Here is a 20,673-nt window from a genome sequence, read left to right as displayed (position 1 = left end):
AGTCTCTAAATCTCCGGGGGCTCCAGTGCAGTTTCAGTTTCTTTCTCACATGTTGATGTATCACTCTCTTGACCTTGCTACCCTTTACCTGGATTTCTAGGCTTTTCTTTTACATCTTGTGGAAGTCTCCATGACCCCCTAACTTCAACATCCTGCATTCCTGCAGAATCAGCATCACATGATTAATTACAAGGTCTGCCACCATCTCAAGCAGTAACCAAGCCTCCTGGGACCATGGCTGTAGCAGCCTCTTGAGTGCCTGTGTGGCTAAGTAGAGTGAAACATCTTCCTAGGCCCTACTTCCTGCTGTTCAAGCAGAGTTTCTCTGCTTGGAAAAAAAAAAAAAATCCTTCTCAAAGGAATCTTCACTTTGACACCTTTGAGCCTGAGATAGGTGTGGTCTTGCCAATTCCTGAGATGTCCTCAAGTCATTTTTTTTATTATCACCTAGTAAAGTACTCTGCATCTCTTTAGTAACCATAATATCTTGAATAACCACACCCTGCTTAGCCCTGTTTTTACTTCCACATTTCTGGCCAAACTGCAAGTTTCTCAAATCTTTCCATTCTGCTTTTTACTCCTGATTATCACAGTAAACATGGCTAAAAGTCACCAGCAATATCCATGCCACCCCATGAATGTTCTAATGCCTTAAAATTTCTTCCGTCAGATTAATTAGTCCAACACATTTAAATTGAGCCTCCAAGAAAGGCATGGGGAAAATGTAGAACATTTCTTTGTCAGAATATAACATGAATGGTTTGTCGTCCAGTTTCCAAAACGGTCCTCCTCTGAAACGTCATGAGACCACGCTGACCCTGCTACACTTTGCCTGGTCTTCCAGGCCTCCCTTTAAAATCTTGGTAGAAGTCTCCATGATTCCCTAACTCCAGCATTCTGCATTCCTGCAGAACCAGCAGCATGTGGTTAATGCCAAGGTCTGTCACCAACAAACCACAGTCTGCTGTCCACAGTCCTATTGGCATTCTGGTCTTCTGAGTTCCCACCAGAATCACCCTTTAAGTAAGCTCCACTTGCAACAGCCTGAAGCTTTTCTAGCTGGAATCACTAAACTGTTCAAAATCCATCCCCTCCTGCAAACCAGCTCTATCGGTCAATCACATGGTCAAGTTAGTCACTTCTCAGTACCAGTTTCTGTTGCAGTCAGCTTTGCATCACTGTGACCAAAAGACCTGGTGAGTAAAGTAGAGGAGGAAAAGTTTGTTTTGGCTCATGGTCTCAGAGGTTCAGCTCTTAGCTGGGCCTGAGGTAAGGCAGAACATCTTGGCAGAAGGGTGTGGCAGAGGACAGCAGCTCAGGACATGACAACCAGGAAGCAGACGGCTGTTCTTGGATTTCATACAAATGGAATTTTATGATAGGTACTCTTTCTTCTTTTGTTTAACATAGTATTTTTGAGATTTGTCCATGTTGTTCTGCAAACATTTTGGTACATTTTTTATTTCCAAATGTCTTTGTTGTTCTTCCTTGAATCGTTCTTGTTTTATTGTATTTGTTTTTATTAAATTTATATTTTAGTTGTAGGTGGACACAATATCTTCATTTCATTTTTAGGTGGTGCTGGGAATCAAACCCAGGGCCTCATGCATGCAGGCAAGCGCTCAACCACTGAGCCCCAGCCCCAGCCCTGTGTACTTGTTCCTCTTTCATGAACGCTAGAGATTCTCTTAACCCTCAAAAGACATTAGCTACAGGTTTTTAAAAAAAATGTTCTCTTTTTACTCTTGGATTATTCCTCTTTTCTATGAAGTTCCTTTCTTCTGTTTTAGTACTGTCTTTCACTTTGGAGGTCTTTTAAAAATGATCTTTTGACTCTTTGTTCACATGTGAGAGTGAAATTCCAAAAACCTGATTAGAAGCTAGATGAGTACCCAGCTTGGCAACTGGGCTCCACTCTGGTGAGCCTGCCAAACCATCTCACAGAGGCGCCTCTCCTGTGAGCATCCCTAGACCTCTTCTGTTAGACTGCATAGCTGAAAATACCAGCCTGCCTGCCCTCTGCTGGGGAACTGGGACCCGGAGGAGCCAAGGACATTCCTGTACATGGTTTTTCACACCTCACAGCTCTCAGTTGGACATCACATTCTGGGTAAAGCTTCTCTGGGGTTCCTTCTCTTCTGCTGGGGTCAGAAAGACAGGAAGAAAGACTCTAACTGCATCCAAACGAAGTTACGATGGTGGCCATGGGGAAGTGCTACCTGGCAACATTCAATACTCTGTGTATGGGCCTCTTGCAGTCAGCAAATTTTAGTGGTAAGGGTGATTCAGGGTTAAAATCACCAACAAGGACACCAGATAAACATCGGTTGCTCAGTAGGAGGTATAGGGTGAAAGTGGACCACATACCTTGTCAAGAACCAAGGATTGCACAACATGCTAAGAGAAAAGTTGGAGATGATAACAGACAGCATTGCTGAGTGCTTGTCCCGTGCCAAATCTTTTCAAGTGCTTTATGTGAATTTCTCATTTAATTTTCATAACAGTCCTATATGATAAGTATTTTGTTCCCATTTGGCAGATTAGAAAAATGAACCAAGAAAGGTTAAATCTTGTCCAAGGTCACCCACCTAAGTTTCAAACACAGGTGTGCAGTTTCCTTTTTAATTTTATTTTTTTTCTTGTGATGGTGGGGATCCAACTCAATGCCTTGTGTATACTAACCACATATATATATTTTTTAATGTTGATGGACCTTTATTCATTTACTTATATGCGGTTCTGAGAGTCAAACCCAGTGCCTCACACATGCTAGGCAGGTGCTCTACCACTGAGCCACAACCCCAGCCTCTACTAACCACATATTTTAACACTGAGCTGTATCCCTAGCCCCCAAAGATGTGCTCTTTTAGCCACTACATTATACTGCCTCTGTGGAAGAAGGTGAAGTGGCTTTTTCTTCTCCCTCCAAGTTTCTTTCAGGATTTACTTTTTCCTTCTTAGTGACCGACCACTCCTTCCCTTTCCCTGTCTGCCAAGTACTAAGTCCTTAGCACTTGCTTAAGGCGCTTCCCTGCCCTTGCCCCGTGAAGTTTCTATACTCTTCAGGTTGGCAGGACCCTTCCACACAACCGAGGTTTCTGGGACATGGGGACCAGACAGTAAGCCATGTTCTGGGACAAGGCTCCTCCCTCCCCAAGGAAATACAGGACTTGGCTGGCCATCTGTACAGCACTCGGGTCCCCTGATGCCGTAGTGGAAAGAGCATGAGACAGTATGCAGAGAAGTTTTAGATTCATTCCAAATAATTTTCAGGACTAAATTTACCTCTTGGTCCTAAAGACAGAAAATGTCAGCCATGGAATTTTGAAGGGCACCACCTCCTTGAAGAGCGGAGGTATTTCACTGAGGAGAATGGAATTAGAGGCGCATGCCAGACGCTAAGCACCCACATTCCATCTCAGCCTCCAGCTGAAAAAAATAATTGCCTGCCCTTTATGCCATTTGTCTTCGGCCTGTGAACTGCCTCCTCTGAGTGGGGTGGGAGGAGAGCACGCCAGGCAGCATGGGGCAGGTCCAACCACGCTGACCTCTCCCTGCTCAGTTTAACCCCTGGAGTGACAAAAGGCCCTGCACATCAGTCTTTGTGACACCAAAACAGTCTCTTTCAGCCCATGTGATCAGAACTGCCCTTATCAGGGCTGTAGGGATCACCCATGAGTCAGCCACCACAGACCTCTTAGTGGAGGACTTTCTGCGGGGGTTTATCTGCTACTTTTTTCCTTTGCTTCGTTTTGTTTTGCTTTTGTTTTTATGGTGTGCCTTTTGGCAGCTCCACATGGTCAACACCTGGACAGGCAAAACAGAGTACATCCAGCCTCAGAACTCACAGGGTTTAGAAAGCCTGGCAATGTCCATGTCCCTCTTTCAGGATCCCACCCCCACACCCCCACCGCCCATGGGGTGGCTAGGTCAGAATCTTAAGTGCATTGCTTAGTTCCATTTGGGACTCCTGTCACAGGTGTCCTGCCTTTTGAGAAACATGCATACCTTAGGTGGGATTAAGATTGCCATTCTGGGGCTGGGGATGTGGCTCAAGCGGTAGCGAACTCGCCTGGCACGCCTGGCATGCGTGCGGCCCGGGTTCGATCCTCAGCACCACATACAAACAAAGATGTTGTGTCCTCCCATAACTAAAAAATAAATATTAAAAAAAAAAAAAGATTGCCATTCTGGGAGCTGGGGCTCAGTGGTGGAGCCCTTGCTTAGCATGTGTGAGGCACTGGGCTTGATTCTCAGCACCACGTAAAAATAAATAAATACATAAATAAAGTTAATTTTTTTAAAAAAAGATTGCTATTCTGGGGGCACCTGCACAGACAAAGCCTTCATTGCTGTGACTGCTGGCTTCCACGGACCGTGTAACTGTTGCCACTCTCAGCTGGGAGCTAAGTGGCAGTGCCCAGGCTGGGCGGACTCTGCACTCGGCACAGCCCCAGTGTGGCTCCGAACCAGAGGACCTGTGGACCTCAGCATTGAAGGAACAGGGAGGGGCCTCGGTGGAGCCCAGAGGGCACAGTTCACATCTTAACAGTTTTATACAATCCATGAAAAAGTGCGCGTGTGCGTGTGTCCGCGTCCTTCAAGGTCAAGGTCACGAGTCGACCTCCAGCTCTCAATCTGAAACATGGGCAACTTGAGATTCCATCATTAAAAGAAATGCCCGTGTAGGGGGCCTCCGGTGCGGCCAGGCCGGCTTGGCTGGGACGACACCGATGGGCAGGGACAGGGAGAGGCCGAGGAGGCAGCTCTGCAGCACGCGGGCAGCCGGCACTGGCCAACGGAGCAAGAAGTCGCCCGCGGATGCCTCTTCCCCTCCGCTCCTCACAAAGCAGATCCAGTCGACAGCACAATCCAAACAGAAGAGGGAATCAGAATGTACATCTTTTGTTTGCCGTGGCAGGAGAACTGTTGAGCAGAGGAAAAAAACAAGCTGAGCTTAGCGCTCTCAGCTGTTTCCTGGGGCTCGCTCCTTCCTTCCTCCGAGGGGGGCCTGGCCGCTTTGTTCTCGTTCCCAGCTGCTCCTCTGCGCCTTTAAGCGGTGGCCTTTGCAGACCTCGGAGGAATGCTGCCCTGGACCCCAGGGGACTTAGCTCGAGGCTCCGCCCGCGTGCTCGGCCCCAGGCTTCCCAGACCCGGGGGCTCGCACTCTGCTCCCGGCGACCGGTTGATCTGTCTTCTGCCAGCCACTTCCTGGGCGGGGAGCACTTGCGGGCCAGAGGGGCTTCCTGCCATCTCTGACACCCTGGGAAGACACTGTTTCAGAGAGCCCCAAAGGGGTGCCTGCAGTAATGCTTTCTGCAGTGATTCCAGCCCACTCCCCCTCCCCAACTCTTCCGGCTGAAATGCTCTGGCACTGGCTCTGCCAATTATTAGCTGGTACCTCTAGCCTGTCACTCAACCTCCGTAAGCCTTAGCCTCCCTTACCTCAAAGGATTGTGATGAAGATTAGAGTGATCGGTGTCTTCCCAAGTCCTGGCCCGTGGTGTGCTACAGGTGTTAGCCACATTGTCCCCAAGCCTCCATTCTGGTGGCTCTAGGCAGGGCAGGGACACAAGACAGAAAACCCAGAAGGCTTTGACTCCATCAGCTTGAAAGAGAGGGCCTGGCATATCTCTGAGATCAGGAATAGCAACTATTCTTGCCCTTGTGTGTTCTGCCGGGTATGGATGTTCTACCCAGTGGCAGGCTGACACATATTTTCCTTGGTGCCTCTAATGCCTTCAGAATAAAACCACAAATGAAAACCCACATAGCTGTGAGGGCACAAGACAACTGCCATGCCTGAGTTCCACCTGGAGGTTTCCTCACCAGCTACCCACTCAGCTGCAGCCCCGGGATCCTGTTGGCTCCCTGTGCCTCTCAGAGAACAAGGCACAGGAGCAAAGTCCTGAGCAGCCACAGTACGATAAAGGATTGTAACAGTGGAGACTTCGATCGAGCGTCAGAACGTGGTTTCTTGTGCAGTCATTTTGCAGGGCCTCGAGCATGCTAGGCAAGGGCTCTACCACTGAGCCGAACCCCTGGCCCTACCTTCTTTCTTCATCCTCATCAACCCTAACAGACAGTAAGGATTCACCAGGCTCAAGATGTGCTGACTTGCCTGGCGCATGCTGGGCATGTCTGTGCTGATTAGAAGACACTCACTCTGAATGGCTTGGTGCACAGAGCCCCAGCTGGATGTCAGCCATCCTGCAGACCCCCACCTCCCTGGTCTGGTGCCCCATGTGAGGGACAGGCCTGCACATCAGAATCTGGATACAGCAGCCACAGAAAGTGGCAGAACCTCAGGCTCTTTCTATCTCATTGACCCCAAGGACCATATTCCATTCATTGCCAGTAATTGAAATGGACTCTGAGTTTCAACATGTGTCTGTAGCAGATTTGATGATGAATTAACTTTTGGTCCCTGGCCTGTGTTCTTACATGACTGCTTCTTCCTTCTGCACCCTGCGGGCTTCCTGGCTCAATCTCTTCTTACTCCTGCAGCGTCATGGAACGACATGCCTGCTTACCAAGCTCCAAGAGCCTCTGCTTCACTCCCCTGATTTTTAACCTCATCCTAACTCCCTCTTTCTGATTGTCCTTCAAGGATGATTTTTGTCTTGCTTTGGTTTTTGTCCTGTTTGGGGATTCAAAACTTCTTCCTTAAGCAAGGTCACAGAAACTCTCATCTTCTCCCACCCCTGCCTTAGTGCTGCTGATCACTATGAAATTCTTTAGGGCTGGAGATGTGTTAGAATACGTGCCTAGCATGCATAAGGCCCAATTCACCCCCCAACAACCCAACAACAACCTAACAACCTCTGACCCACCTTTTCTGATAGTAGGTGATAAAAAAATGTCATTCATTTCAAAAAGGATCTTGCCCTGTACCTAAGAGGAAGGAATGCTGAAGAATCTGGACAGACAGGTCTCGCTGGGTCCCTCCCCAGTATATCTGTCCAATCACATTTCACTGTGGTCGTCCATGCTTCAATCACGCTGGTGCAATGAAGTCTCCATAAAACCCCAAAAGGACAGAGTTCAGAGAGCTTCCTGATAGCTGAACACACGTGCAGATTCCTGAAGGTGGCATGCCCTGATATGACCCAGAAGCTCTTGGTCCCTCTGCCCATACTTTACCCTATGCGTCTCTTTATCTCTATCCTTTGGAATGTCCTCTATAATAAACCGGTAATTGTGCTTCCTGGACAGATAGACTGCATAGGGACCCAGAGAGACCTGTCTGGGAACTCAAATTTCTAGTAGTTTGCTCAGAAGCACCGCCAAGCAACCTGAGGTTTGTGATTGGCATCTGCAGGTGGACTGGCAGTCCTGGGGGCTGAGACAGATCCTGTGGGATATTATTATCAAGTAGAAATTGTCAGAACAATTTAATTAGGGGATACCAGCTAATGCCCACTGAAGAATTGATGGCTTGCTTTGGTGTGGAGGGGGAAAACCCTGCATTCAAGGCAGCCGCAGAACCATTCTGTTCTGTACTGATTGAGCCCTTTACCACTCTTCTCTTTTCTCGTCATCTATCTAGCTCTTCCTTGCCCTCTGCACCTGCATTCGGTTGTCATTTCCCCCTGTAAGCCCTTCCTGATCCTGTGACTCCATGGGCTGAGTGACTTTCCTATATTCCCACCCAGATGACCCTGACCACACTATATTGTCTCTGCCCACGTGCTTGTCAGTCCCTTAGCTCTCCTGGGACTTCATGAAGTCCCATGGATCTGTTTGCCTGGCTCCCTGTTGGGTACTCATGGCCCAAGCCAGTGACATGGCCTCGCACTCAGCTCTGCAAATTTTGACACCCTCTCCCCACTAACCCCATATCTAGACCACCATGGAGGCCACTCATTCTGAAATCTCTCCCAAATGCGAACACTGTGCTCTGTCTCCACTGCCCCTCTGTGGCCCAGGCTGCCACCCTCTCTCCCCTGGATTACAGATGACCACAATCCACCTAAATCCCCTCTAATCTGTTCTCACTTCAGCTGGGGTAATCTTTTCAAAACAAAATTCTAAGCATGCTGCCCCCTTGGTTAAATCCTTTTGAAGGCTGGCAGCGCACCTTACCAGGGCCTGCTCCGGCCCGCTCCGCCTGGCCCTGCTACCTCTCCAGCGCCTTGGCAGCCCCGCTGCCTCCTGCTCCAAACCAGACCTTCACCTCTTGGCTTCCTTTCTTTTCCCCAGAACATCACACAGTTGTGCTGGCTGTTCCCAGGGCCTGAGAAGCTCTGCCCTGCTGGTAGTGGCTGCTCTGCCCATATCCCCTCTTCCGGTTCTCAGCCCCTAACAGCCAGCTGCTGGACCAGGCCAGCTTCCAGAGTCCTGGAAGAGGGGCCCTGTGCTCACATGCATCTCCACGCTGGGGCTCAAAGCTGTGCACTGGCGGTCTTGATGTCTGTACTAATTTATCCTTGAACTTATGCTTTTTTAAAAGTCCATTGAGATGATGGAGCATGTGCCAGAGCTGGGTACCATGGCTCACACACAGTCCCGCCACCTCCCACCAGCTCCTGGGCTCCCAGGGCTGGTTCTTGGCCGTCTGCTTCCCCACCTCCCTTGGGGCCCAGGGACTGCTGCCTGCTTTGACCCAGTGGGGACTGGATTGCATGCAGGGGGTTGAGGCAGGCACCTGCTTCTTCAGATCCAGCTGTAGGGTGGGACTGGGGCAACTGTGATGGTCTCCACCTGCTCAGCTATGCCCCAGCTTGCAGGAGTATGAGGAGAGACAGCAAATGGCTGCTTGCCAATCCGGGAAGAGAGCTCTCTCCTGAGGATCAGATGAGTGACACCACAGTTTTGTTTTGCACTCAGTTCTGCAAATTTTGTTGCCAGGCCTGGCCAGGGCCATTGACTGCTCAGGGCTCACAGCTGTACCCTTCTGGGGACTGCCCTCTGCAGCAGGGACCTGTCTCCCAAGGCTCCAACCCTTTCAGGGCCTCAAGACCAGTGATAGACTCCTGTGGGGATACCAAACCCTGGACCCTCGATTTGAGACAACTCTGAAGGGCCGCCCCTACTCCAGTATTCCCTGAGGATTGGTTAAGGTCTTGGTTCTCCCTCGCTGGGGTTCAGCTTCTCCCTCTGCCCAGCCTGGCCCTCCTCATGGATGCGCTTCATGCCACAGCTCTCCAATAAACCTTCCCTGTGGAAATCTGTCCGATCCAGGGAACTCACTCTGAGCTCCCATCCAACGACACTGCTGAATGGAATCCCTTCTGTCCTTCTGATGGCAAGTATTTCCCATGTGGTTAACTTTCTGAGCCTCACCTATGAAATCAACTCCTCCTCAGAGAATCCCATATATCCTGTCTCCCTAGCCTGTATCAGAACTGACACTCTGCATTCATTTGAGTGATTATTCAGTTCCATCTCCCCTACTAGACGGTAAGCTCCCTGAGGGCGGGAATCATGTCTACTAATTTTCTTATTGTTCTGTCACTCGGTCCTGGCAAGAGATAAATACTCAAATGAATGGTGAGCAAATGAGTGAATGAATGCATTTTGAATGAAAGAATGTTAACAATCATTCTGAGGGCTGGGATGGAGCACAGTGATAGAGCACTTGCTTGTTGAGGCCCTGGGTTTGGTCCTCAGTGCTGCAACAGCAAAATATTCTGAGACTAGTAGTGTGTGTGTGTGTGTGTGTGTGTGTGTGTGTGTGGTGTTGGGAATTGAATCCAGGGCCTAGTGCTAGGCAAGTGCTCTATCACTGAGCTACACACCAGCCCTTGTAATAAATACTTGTGAATGTCCTTAATTGTGGAATTCCCCCGCCCCCTGCATTTTTTTTTTAAAGATAGGATCTCAGTGTGTTGCTCAGGCTGGCCTCAAACTTTTGAGCTCCAATGCTCCTCTTTCTTCAGCCTCCCAAACAGCTGGAACTACAGGAATATACCACCATACCTTCCTATAGTGGTAAATATGATGAGAATAGATTTGAAATTTTTGTAGCAGTTGAAATTACTAAAAATTGAGCTGGGTGTATAGCTCAGTGGTACAGCACTTGCCTAGCACGCAAAGGCCTTGGGTTCCATAGTAGAAGTTAAATTTGATTGATGATTTTGGTAATTATTTTGGTGCGATCAAAAGGTTATGAAGTAATCAGAATTCCTCTCCCATGTGACTTTTAAACTGGTTCTCAGAAGTAAATTCTCAAGGAGAAAAAATCTCAGGGCAGGTTCATTGTTATAGCTTGAATCTTAAATGTCCCTCAAGGGTCCATATCTGAAGACGTGGTTCCCAGCCTCTGGCATTATCAGGAGCAGGTGGAACCTTTAGGAGGTGATGCCTAGTGGAAGGAAGCTAGGTCACTGAGGGCGTGCCCTTGAAGTGGATCTTGGGCTGCTTCTCCTCTCTTGCTTTGCTTCTCAACACTCCTGCCACCAGGATGCATTGTGCTGCCACAGGCCCAGAGCAACAGGGCCCAGCAACTATGGGCTCAAACCTCTGAAACCATGACCAAAATAAACCATTCCTTCTTTCAAGTCTTTTCTCAGGCATTTTGTCACAGCAACAGAAAACTGACTAGCACAGTCATGATGTTTGTGACGAATGTAGAAGTTAACTTTCGAGGAAACACATTCAGAGATTTTTTTCTTAGAGATCACTTACTCACTGTGTCTCTAGCTTTTTATTTGGCACAAAAGAGGCTTCAACATAAATGCAATACCTGACCTCTGTGTCTCTTTATCCTCTGAACATGAAGAGTTGGTCAGAGGTTTTAAGACAGGGCAAGGTAACAAAACACATAATGAGGTGTTTTGTTTTGCTTGCTTTTTTTTTGGGGGGGGGGGTATGGGATTGAACCCAAGGTGCCCTACCACTGAGCCACATCCCCAGTTATTTTTATTTTTTATTTTGGGAAAGAGTTTGAGTTGCTGAGGGCCTTACTAAATTGCTGAGGCTGGCCTTGAACTTGTGACCCACCTGCCTCAACCTCCTGAGTTGCTGGCATTATAGATGTGTGCCAGCAGTTTTGGGGTCACTGTTCTAACTTCATTCCCATTCTTTTTTTTTTTTAGGGGGATGTACCAGGAATTGAACTCAGGGGCACTCTACCACTGAGCCACATCCCCAGCCCTATTTTGTATTTTATTTAGAGACAGGGTCTCACTGAGTTGCTTAACGCCTTGCTATTGCTAAGACTGGCTTTGAACTCATGATCCTTTTGCCTCAGTCTCCTGAGCCACTGGGATTATAGACATGCACCACTGTGTTGGGCCTCCTTCCCATCCTTTACAAAATAACAAATTTTAATGACTCACAGTGCATGAAATCTGAAGGTCACGGTGCTCTAAACAGAATGCTGAATTTGAAAAGTTCCAAAATGAGTCCCACCACCCAATTTCCTATTTTATTTGCCTAGAATCTCTAAAAACTGATGAGCCAGTTTTACTGTATGTGTGCAGATGTCAGCTTAACACGAGCAGAAGAATCAGGTTTCATGCAAGTGGGTGTAGACAGTGGCTGGGACCACATTTAATTACACTGTGCCTGGGGAGAGGGGAGCCTGGCTCTGAGACACCTGTCCCCATCCTGCCCTAGAAACATTCCTTTCTCAAATCTTCCTTTGCCAGAGGTTCAGTTAGGCTTTCAGTTAGTGCCCATATCAGGCCAGACTGGGACAATATGCTAATGAGGTTTGGTTTTCTTTTTGGTACTGAGGATTAAACCCAGAGGCACTCAACCATTGAGTCACAGCTCCAGCCACTCCACCCCAGCTTTTTTTTTTTTTTTTTTGTATTTTATTTAGAAACAGCATCTCACTGAGTTGCTTAGGGCCTTGAACACACGATCCTCCTGCCTCAGCCTCCTAAGCCACTGCACCTGGCTTGATAATGAGATTTTTTTTTTTTTAAAAAAAGACACTCTTTAGCTAAGATAGCAGATAATCTATTGTACATGTGTTATACTCGGCCACAGCCAAGAAGAGAACTAGTCCAGAAAGTCCCAGGGCCAGGGCCAAGGACCAACAGGGACAGTTCTGGTGTGAACGAGGTGGGTCTCTCAGAGGTGGTCTCAGTTGATGGATGGCAGTGAAGTTCGAGATCTGCTAAAGACAGGCTGTGGACGGGGGCATGCAGTCCAAGCCTTGCGCCAGCCTCCCAGCCTCCAGCCTCCAGCCTCTTGAATTCCTTACTTCTGCTCATTTGGCCTCCATGGGCATGAGTCTAGAAGTTTCTTTGGACCTCTACTTTATCTTTCTTCTTTTGCACTTTGGCCTGTGCATTTACTTTTTCTTTCACTTGCTTCTCTTGGCTCAGAGGTTTCTGAGAAGATGGTGCTAAGGCCAACAGGGCCCCTGTTTGAGTCCCCAAGTGGCCAGTTTTTTATAGCATCGAGATCACAGGCCATGTCTGCCTTGGTGCATGAACTCAGTACAGTGGAAAGGAAGCACTTCTGAATCTGAGGCACCTGGACTCCTATCCCATAACAGCAGTGGGTGAGTCTCTTGGGTAAATCTCAATTTTCCTACCTGTAAGACGGACCTCATAGCAGTATTTCACTCAGAGCCTTTCTGCAAAGGACCTAGACCCCATCATCCCTTGATTAAGGAGTCAGACATTTCTAAACTTTTCAGGCCATTTAGAGTCATTAGTCACTGGGGGCAGTCGCCGTTTGTGTTCCTGGGCACCCTTTCTTCATCTTTCCCTCCTGATTCTCCTTTGAAAAATATATTTACTGGGGCTGGGGTTGTGGCTCAGTGGTAGAGCACTCACCTTGCATGTGTGAGACCCTGGGTTCGATCCTCAGTACCACATAAAAATAAATAAACAAAATAAAGATATTGTACCCATGTATAACTAAAAAAAAATATTAAAAAAAAAAGAATACATTTGCTGTGCTCTCAATCCATGAGATTGAGGTAGGACAGATCCTTCCTCTGGCTCCAGGGACAGGCAGGGTGGTTCTGGACACTGAAGTTGGGCGTGTGACCGAGCTGCCCAAAGAAGTGCCTTCTCTCCAGCGGGGTTGCTCAGTGGGGAGGATAGAGCTGTTGGTGGCCCCCAGAGGGGGGGGTCTGCCTGGGAGTGAGGCCAATACAGAGAGCTGGATCTGGGAATCAGGCTGGGGATTCCTAGGGACACTGCTCAGACACTGGGATGGGGCTAAGCCTCTGGGCTTCTTAGTGCATTAGCTTCATTTCCTTAAGTGACTTAGTTTTACACCATAAGAACCCCGACTGGTAATACATTAAATCATAGGAACTTATTCCACATGTTAATCTTTTGACTTTACAAGTTTTTCCTCCAAGGACTTCAATTCCAAGGCTACCTCGAGCACCGGCCTTCCCCTTGCAAGTTGGCCCTAGTCCTTCTCAGGCCTGGACAGAGCTTCCTGGCCCCTTTTTCCCTGGAAGTACTTCCCTGAGTCAGTGTCCACCCACCAACAGCCAAGGAACCCCACGTGGCAGAAAACAACATAATCTAAAGAGTGGTCCAGGGGCTGGGATTGTGGCTCAGTGGTAGAGCACTTATCTACCTAGCACGTGTGAGGCCTTGGGTTTGATCCTCAGTGCCACATAATAAATAAATAAATAAATAAAGTATTGTGTCCAACTACTTCTAAAAAATAAATATTAAAAAAAAAGAGTGGCCCATGCACTCCAAATGCTGTTGAGGACAATCACATTTAAAGATCTGGGTCTTGATGGAGCCCAGGTGAGAGGCCAGGGGACACCGACTGTTCAGAGGCCAGGGGCCAGGGCCTGATGTCAGCTCCCCATTACCTCACAGGTGGACCATTACGGTGACTCTTGCTGGATCCCCTTTCTCTCAACCCATCTCTTTCTCCTCAGGCACAGGAGGCAGACTCACTCTAGTTGTGCCACTTGCCTATTAAAACACCTCCTGCGTCTCCCCACTGCCTACAGACTCATTGATACCCAAACCACTTCATCCATGGTCTCCCCACAAGCTTGGAATGGTCTGTGTCCCTGCAGGGAGGCCTAGCCCAGACCGGGGGCAGACTCTCCAACTTGTAAGAGTCAGGCCCAGAGTTCCAAATCCTAGTCAGACCTCCAGTCCCATTACAGTAGATGGCAGGAGTTCCTATGCTATAGGAAAGAACATCCCCTCACCCTGTCTGGCACCTTGGTATATTCTTCACTAATTTTGATTGCTAGCATACAAAAATCTCCTTCCCCTGGCTACCTTCCTTTATTTAATTATTCATATGAATTTTCTATTGCTGTGCAACAAATTGCCACGGACTTAGAACAGCACCCGTCCACTATTAGCTCGCTGTCCTGTACGTCAGAAGCTCAGGCATTGCAGGGCAGGGCTCTTTGGTGAGGGTCTCACAAGGCTGAAATCGAGATGTCGGTCAGGCTGTAGTCCCATCTGGAGTTCAAGGGCCTCCCCCAGGCTCATACAGTGATGGCTGTCACTGTGATGTCCTTGTTGGCTGTTAGCAGAGGCAGCACTCAGCCCCCGGAACCACCTGCCCTCCATCTTTGAAGCCAGCCCCTCATGCCTTAAGTTTCTGACTTTTGCTATCTCTGACCTCTGGACCCGTACTGGAAGGACTCCTGTGGTGTGGTTGGTCCCACCTGGACAAGTCCTTTAACATCAACGGGTCAGTTGGCCTCAGTGTTGGGAGTTGGCAGCCACCTTGTGACAAGGAGAAGGCCAAGGGACCTTTAAAGAGCTTGTCCCTGAAGTCACTGAGTTTCCATACCAGAATCTTCTATGGTGTCACGTGGCAGAAGAGATCCCAACTTACAGGCTGACCGAACCCCTGAATGGGAAGGAGCTAGCCAGCTCCCCAAGCCACAAAGCCCTTCCTTTTCTGGAAGGACTGCAGAATCAAGGCACATGCTGACCACCATGGCCAGGCACAGTTCCTCCCATGTGAGTCCGTCACCTGGAGAGCCAGCGGCCACCACCCAGTCCTCCACATAGTATCTTGACGTCACAGCTCAGTGTATGTGACTACAGACACCCTAAAAATGCATCATTTTTCATTTTGTGAAATATTCTGAATGTAAAGACCCTAAGGGGCTGGGGCTGCGGCTCAGTGGGGAGCGCTCACCTAGCACGTGCGAGGCCCTGGGTTCAATCTTCAACACCACAGAAAAATGAATGAATAAAAATAAAGGTGTATTTTTTAAAAGACCCTAAAATCCCCCTGGGAGCTGCAATACTTCAGAACTCAGGAGGTTTACTTAGCTCTGTGGAGGGGTGAACAGGGAAGAGGCCACGCTTTCCTATTCCAATCTTGCTGTCCATGGCCCCCTGGGCTTCCGTGGCAGACCTGGGGACTAGAGCATGAAACTCCTTGGTTTCATGGGGCAGAAGGGCAGCAGAGGGAAAGGGGCAGAGGTCTCGGGGCTGTACCCCTCTCCACTGAGCGCACTGGTTAAGGCGGATGGTGCTGAAGGGCAAACAGCTTCCTGCAGGTTCCAAAAGAGCCAGAGAGCTCGACAGACAGGCGGTGAAAGAACCATCCTTAAACACTGTCTTGGCCCAGCACAGAGCCCAAGGAAGACTGAGAAGGGATTTATAAGGACAAAGCCGTGTGTGTGTGTGTGTGTGTGTGTGTGTGTGTGTGTGTGTGTCCCAATCCTCTAGCAAGATGGAGATAGAGCAACACTTAGCATGACCTGTGTCCAGAACACTCAAAAGGAGTTTCTGCTCCCTAAAACTGACAGTGCAAATTCAAAACCATGAGTGAACACACTTCCGTTTTCATGCATCGATTGATGTAGACTCATGACATTCCCATTTCCATGGTAGGTAGACTGGCGTGTTTGGTTGTGATCCTCTTGTCTCTGAGGCACCCGTAGCCTGGTGGCTGGAGATGTTCAGGGACATGTTCAGATCCCAAGGAGGCTAACATCTTGCCCCTCTTCTTCCTTACTAACTAGAACCACCCCCCTCAAGCCCCTCCAAATGTTATTTATTGGCTTCCCCTGCAGATAGGGGTGGTCAGGTAACAGTCCTAGCCAATGAGGATCAAAGTGGAAGCTGTTGGATGGGCTTCAAAGAAAGCTCCTTAAGAGAGGGCACACTCCGCTGGTGTGTGCATGCCCATTTACTTCTGACCTTTGTTCCTTTCTCCTGCCTGGAAGATGGTCCTACTGGCTGGGGCTAGAGCAGCCATCTTGCAACACATGGAAGAGGCCAGAATTATAGAGATAGGGATTCAACCATCCTGCAGTTGCTGATTTAATGCCGGAAACTTCTTATCTCTACAAGTTGTTCCATAAGAAAAATAAACCTGGTTTGGTGTGTGCCACTGGGTTTCCTGTGATACACAGCTGAAACCCACTTTGGTCCTTCTTCTTCCACAGACCTTACATGTTCCTCAACTTATGTCTCTGGTCCCCCTCCCCACCTGTTTCCCAAGTGACTGTGGTGACTGCTGCTTCCCACGATGACCCCGTGTCTACCCAGGTCTTTCTCTACAGCACCAGATCACAGGTCTCAGTGCTCCTGAACATCTCCAGCCACCAGGCTACGGGTGCCTCAGAGACAAGAGGATCACAACCAAACATGCCAGGTTTACCTACCGTTCTACATCTGCTGCTCACCAGAGCACAAGAGCCTCCTCTCCCCTTACCCTCATACCCAGTAGGCCCCTGAATCTCATCAGATCTCTAATATCCCCTGCTTCTCCAATCCTATTGTTTGACACAGACACCGCAGTTTCATTACTGAATTCTCAACAAGTCACCTCAAACCAAATTAATCAAAATAGACATCAGTCGCCTGGCTGTGGGGATGTATTCCTATAATCCCAGATACTAGGGAGGCTGAGGTAAGAGGATCACAAGTTTGAGGCCAGCCTCAGCAACTTGGTGAGACCCTGTCTCAAAAATAAATAAATAAATAAATAAAAGGTCAGGTCCAGGGGGCATAGCTCAGTGGTAGAGTGACCCTGGCTTCAATCCCTAGCACCAGAAAAAGGAAACCAAACCAAACCAAAAGTATACATTAGTTGCCTCCGTTCTATTCTATATATTTTCACTTAAAATTTCACCTTCTTCTCATGTAGGACATTCTCCTGTTCCACACTCAGTAACAATAAAGGAATATTTTACTTATAATACACTAGGTGTCAGGAGCTGCTTCTATTTAACACCCTCTTAAAATCTACCTACTAGGATGGTGGAGGTTTAGGGTCCAGGCCCTTTATTTTCTGGGAAGGAAAGCGAGGCCCCTGCTGGCACCGTGGGGTGGTTCTTGGTGGCACACGCCTGGACTTTGCGGATTCGGCTCTTTTCATCTTACCATGGAGGCCTGGATCATCCCCAGCTGGCAAAGGAGGCTCCCCTGCCCCCCAATGAGCCACTAAGCTCCTTCTCTTACTCTACTCCCTCCATCCAAGGTGACCACCCAAAGGAAATCAGAAGAATTAAGTCCTTGGCTCCGTTAGCCCCGGGGGCAGAACAGCCCTCTCCCCTCCTCTGGGACTGCGGTGGCCACTCACCCTCTGGGTGATGGGCTTGTCATCCTGGACCTCGACGGCCAGCCCCAGGTCGGACAGCCTGCAGTTGCCGAGGTCATCCAGGAGCACGTTCTCGGGCTTCAGGTCCCGGTAGACAATGCCGAGGCCATGCAGGTGCAGCACCCCACAGGTCATCTGGGCCGTGTAGAAGATCACCCGGCTCATGGCCAGGCCGCGCGTGCCCACGTTGTAGATGTGGAACTTGAGGTCTCCCCCGTTCATCAGGCTCATGACCAGGCAGAGGTGGGTCTTGCTCTCGAAGGCGTAGGCCAGAGAGACGATGAAAGGGCTGTTCACCTTCTCCAGGATCTCCTTCTCCAGGAGAGCCATCTTCTCCCCACCCTTCTTCTTCAGCCGCTTCTTGTCCAGTTTCTTGCAGGCGTACATCTTACCCGTGTTCCTCACCTGGACGGCACACACCTGAGAGAGAAGGGGAGGGGAAGACGTAAAAGCCGGTGGCACTGGAAAGGGGACCTCAAAGGTCCGTGGAGGACCTGGATGGCAGGCTTCTGAGAAAAGGGAAGCTTTAAGGAAGAGGCTTCTCAAGATGGAGAGGGTACTACAGGGAGGCCCTGCTTCACCTGGCTAGGTCGCCCATACTTTTTTGGTGGTGAGGGGTACCAGGAATTGAACCCAGGGGTTATCAACCACTGAGTCACATCCCCAGCCCATTTTATTATTTTATTTGGAGACAGGGTCTTGCTAAGTTGTTTAGGGCCTCACTAAGTTGTTGAGGCTGACTTTGAACTTGCAATCCTCCTGCCTCAGCCTTGCTGGGATTACAGGCGTGCGCCACCACACCTGGGCAGGTCAGTCAGACTTAAAAAAAAAAAAAAAAAAAAAAAGGAAGAAATGACAAGCTGTGGCAGGACGTGAAGAAATAGTAACCCTGGAGCAATGAACAATACGGGTGGGACTGTAAAATGTGGGAAGGAGTTTGCTGATTTCTGGAAAGATTAAACACAGAATCGCTGCATGACCCGGATTCTCCTCCGAGGCATATACCCATGACACACTAAGACAGGTCCTCAGGCTGATACTTGAACATTCTAGCACTGCGCACAATAGCCAAAGGGTAGAAGCCACCCAAGTATCCACCAACAGATGAAAGGATACATGACATGGTATATCCATGAAATGAAATATTATTCCGCCAGAATAATGAAGTACTGCTACAAGCGGCAATGAAAGGAACCTCCAGAATGGTGTGCTGAATAAAAAGGCAGATAGGATCACATACCATCTGGAATGTCCAGAGCAGGCAAGTCCCTGAAGACAGCAGAGTGGGTTTCCAGGGCTGGAGGAGGTGGGGTGGGGGCAGTTGATGGGTACAGGAATAATGCAAATGTCCTGGAACTGGCCAGGGGGATTATCGCTACAGATAGTGACTACACTAAATGCCATCAAATGTCCACTTTAAAATGGGTTAATTTTATGCTATGTGAATTTTACATCAAAAATGGTGGGGTTGTGGCTCAGTGGCAGAGCTCTTGCCTAGCACATGTGAGTGAGGCACTAGGTTGGATCCTCAGCACCACATAAAACTAAATAAATAAAGATTTTTTTTTCTTTAGGACATTTCTTTAAAAAAAGAAAAAAAAAAGGTTTTCTACTTTAAAAAGAAGGGCCTGGCAGGGGTGCAAAGCAGGTTCTGGACTTGACTTGAAGGCCTTTGGGTGCTTAGATGTCCATTCTTCTCAAATTAGGTCCATCATCATCATCATAACTGTCATGTGGCTGCCATTTTCCAGTGTCCAGGGCATTTCGGCCCCTCCAGGTGTAGCCACTATGATCGAGGTTCTTGGTCAAGTCCACACTTGGGTACTTGGGTACTCTCTCTTGCGGAGTTTGGATTTGTGTCATAGAGCCATCAAAGAAGGGGTGGGGGGAGGGGATTGGGAAACCTCCCCACCTGGCACCATATATATATGGCAAAACCCCACCCCACCCCACCCCACCGGCCTCTCCATCCTCTGTACCCCCCACCCGCCTGCAGCCTGGTATTGGTGATACTCACCTCCCCGAAGCCGCCCTTCCCGAGCACTCGGAACTCGGTGAAGTACTTGTCGGACACGGGCTGCATCTCGAAGAGTTTCCACTGCAGAAACCTGTCGTAGAAGGGGCTGGCCAGGAAGTCCTGGAACGGCTGCTCCTGCAGGAAGCTCATGGTCTCCGCCTTGGCCTGCTCCACCAGGGTCTGGCGCTCTTCATCCGTGGCGGCTGCTCGGCACTTGGTGGCCAGGTCCTGGCTGAGGAAGGACTGTGGGCCCGGGTCACGCGCACAAGTGGCCGCCAGCTGCTGCAGCGTGCTGGTCTTGGCGGGCCCCTCCTCGGCCAGCTCCCAGTTCTGCACGTCCTCCAGGAAGGCCACGGCCTGGCTGTACTTGGGCACGGTGGCGAGGAAGTCTCGGAAGAGGCGGCGGCCGATGGGCTGCTGCTCGCACAGGCTGTGGAAGTGCGGGGACAGCGACTGGCGCAGCTCGGCGCAGCCCTGCGGCCCGGGCAGCGCCAGGCTCCGACGGCGCCGCTGCAGCTCGCGGCTGTCCGAGTCCGTCTTCCTGGCCTGCAGGTAGGCGGTGTTGGCGATCAGGTTGTCCAGGCCCCCCATGTCCATGGCTGAGGCAGGGCGCTCCCGCTCTCGGGGACAGTTGAGGAAGGGCGCAGGGCAGCTCCGGGACTGTCGGGCCTGTGGCCGCCACACTCGCCACTTGCTTTCTGGGACTAACTGACTTCCAGGGGATTTACTGGGCAGCCTTCTGGCCTCGGGTGGGACCCGCAGAGGAGGCAGAAAGTCGTTCCTCCAGTAAGAAGCTTTGGCTGGCTATGTATAGCTGGCCGTGGGATCCCCACCTGACAGGTCACCCTCCAGCCACAAGGCCAAAGCTGCCCACACCTGCAGGTTCCTCCAGGTGTCTCACAGCCTGACATGAAGAAAAGGGTACAGAAGGGAATGCTGGGAGCTTTGGGTCCTCAGACATGTTCCCAGAGGTCTTGGGACTCAAGTTGTGGATCTTGGGGTGCACCACATGCACCCTGAGTAGCCTGCAGGAATCCTCCAGCTACTGCTTGGTTATTAGCTCCCAGGAGTCGGTGACCTGACAAACCTTGTGTAACAAGGGGGTTGGAGGAGGATCATCTTGACCCCAAACATACCATTAAGTGACATAAGCAGAAAAAGCCACATTCCTGAAATAGAGGGAAACA

General features: G+C 49.6%; 1 protein-coding gene across 1 annotated transcript in view; it reads right to left on the bottom strand.

The window, feature by feature from the left end:
- Positions 1 to 20,083, bottom strand: part of Grk7 (G protein-coupled receptor kinase 7) — a 34,691-nt gene extending 14,608 nt beyond the window's left edge. Inside the window, exons 1-2 of the mRNA XM_026384993.2 lie at positions 19,487 to 20,083; positions 17,452 to 17,889 (exon numbers count right to left, since the gene is read on the bottom strand). Coding sequence (XP_026240778.1) covers positions 17,452 to 17,889; positions 19,487 to 20,083 — 1,035 coding nt within the window. The remainder of the gene's footprint in view (positions 1 to 17,451; positions 17,890 to 19,486) is intronic.
- Positions 20,084 to 20,673: the final 590 nt, after the last annotated feature.

This window comes from Urocitellus parryii, chromosome 2 (assembly GCF_045843805.1).
Source record: "Urocitellus parryii isolate mUroPar1 chromosome 2, mUroPar1.hap1, whole genome shotgun sequence".
NCBI classification, from domain to species: Eukaryota; Metazoa; Chordata; class Mammalia; order Rodentia; family Sciuridae; genus Urocitellus; species Urocitellus parryii.
Note: the sequence above shows the minus strand (reverse complement) of the source record. Positions and strands in the feature narration are given on the sequence as shown.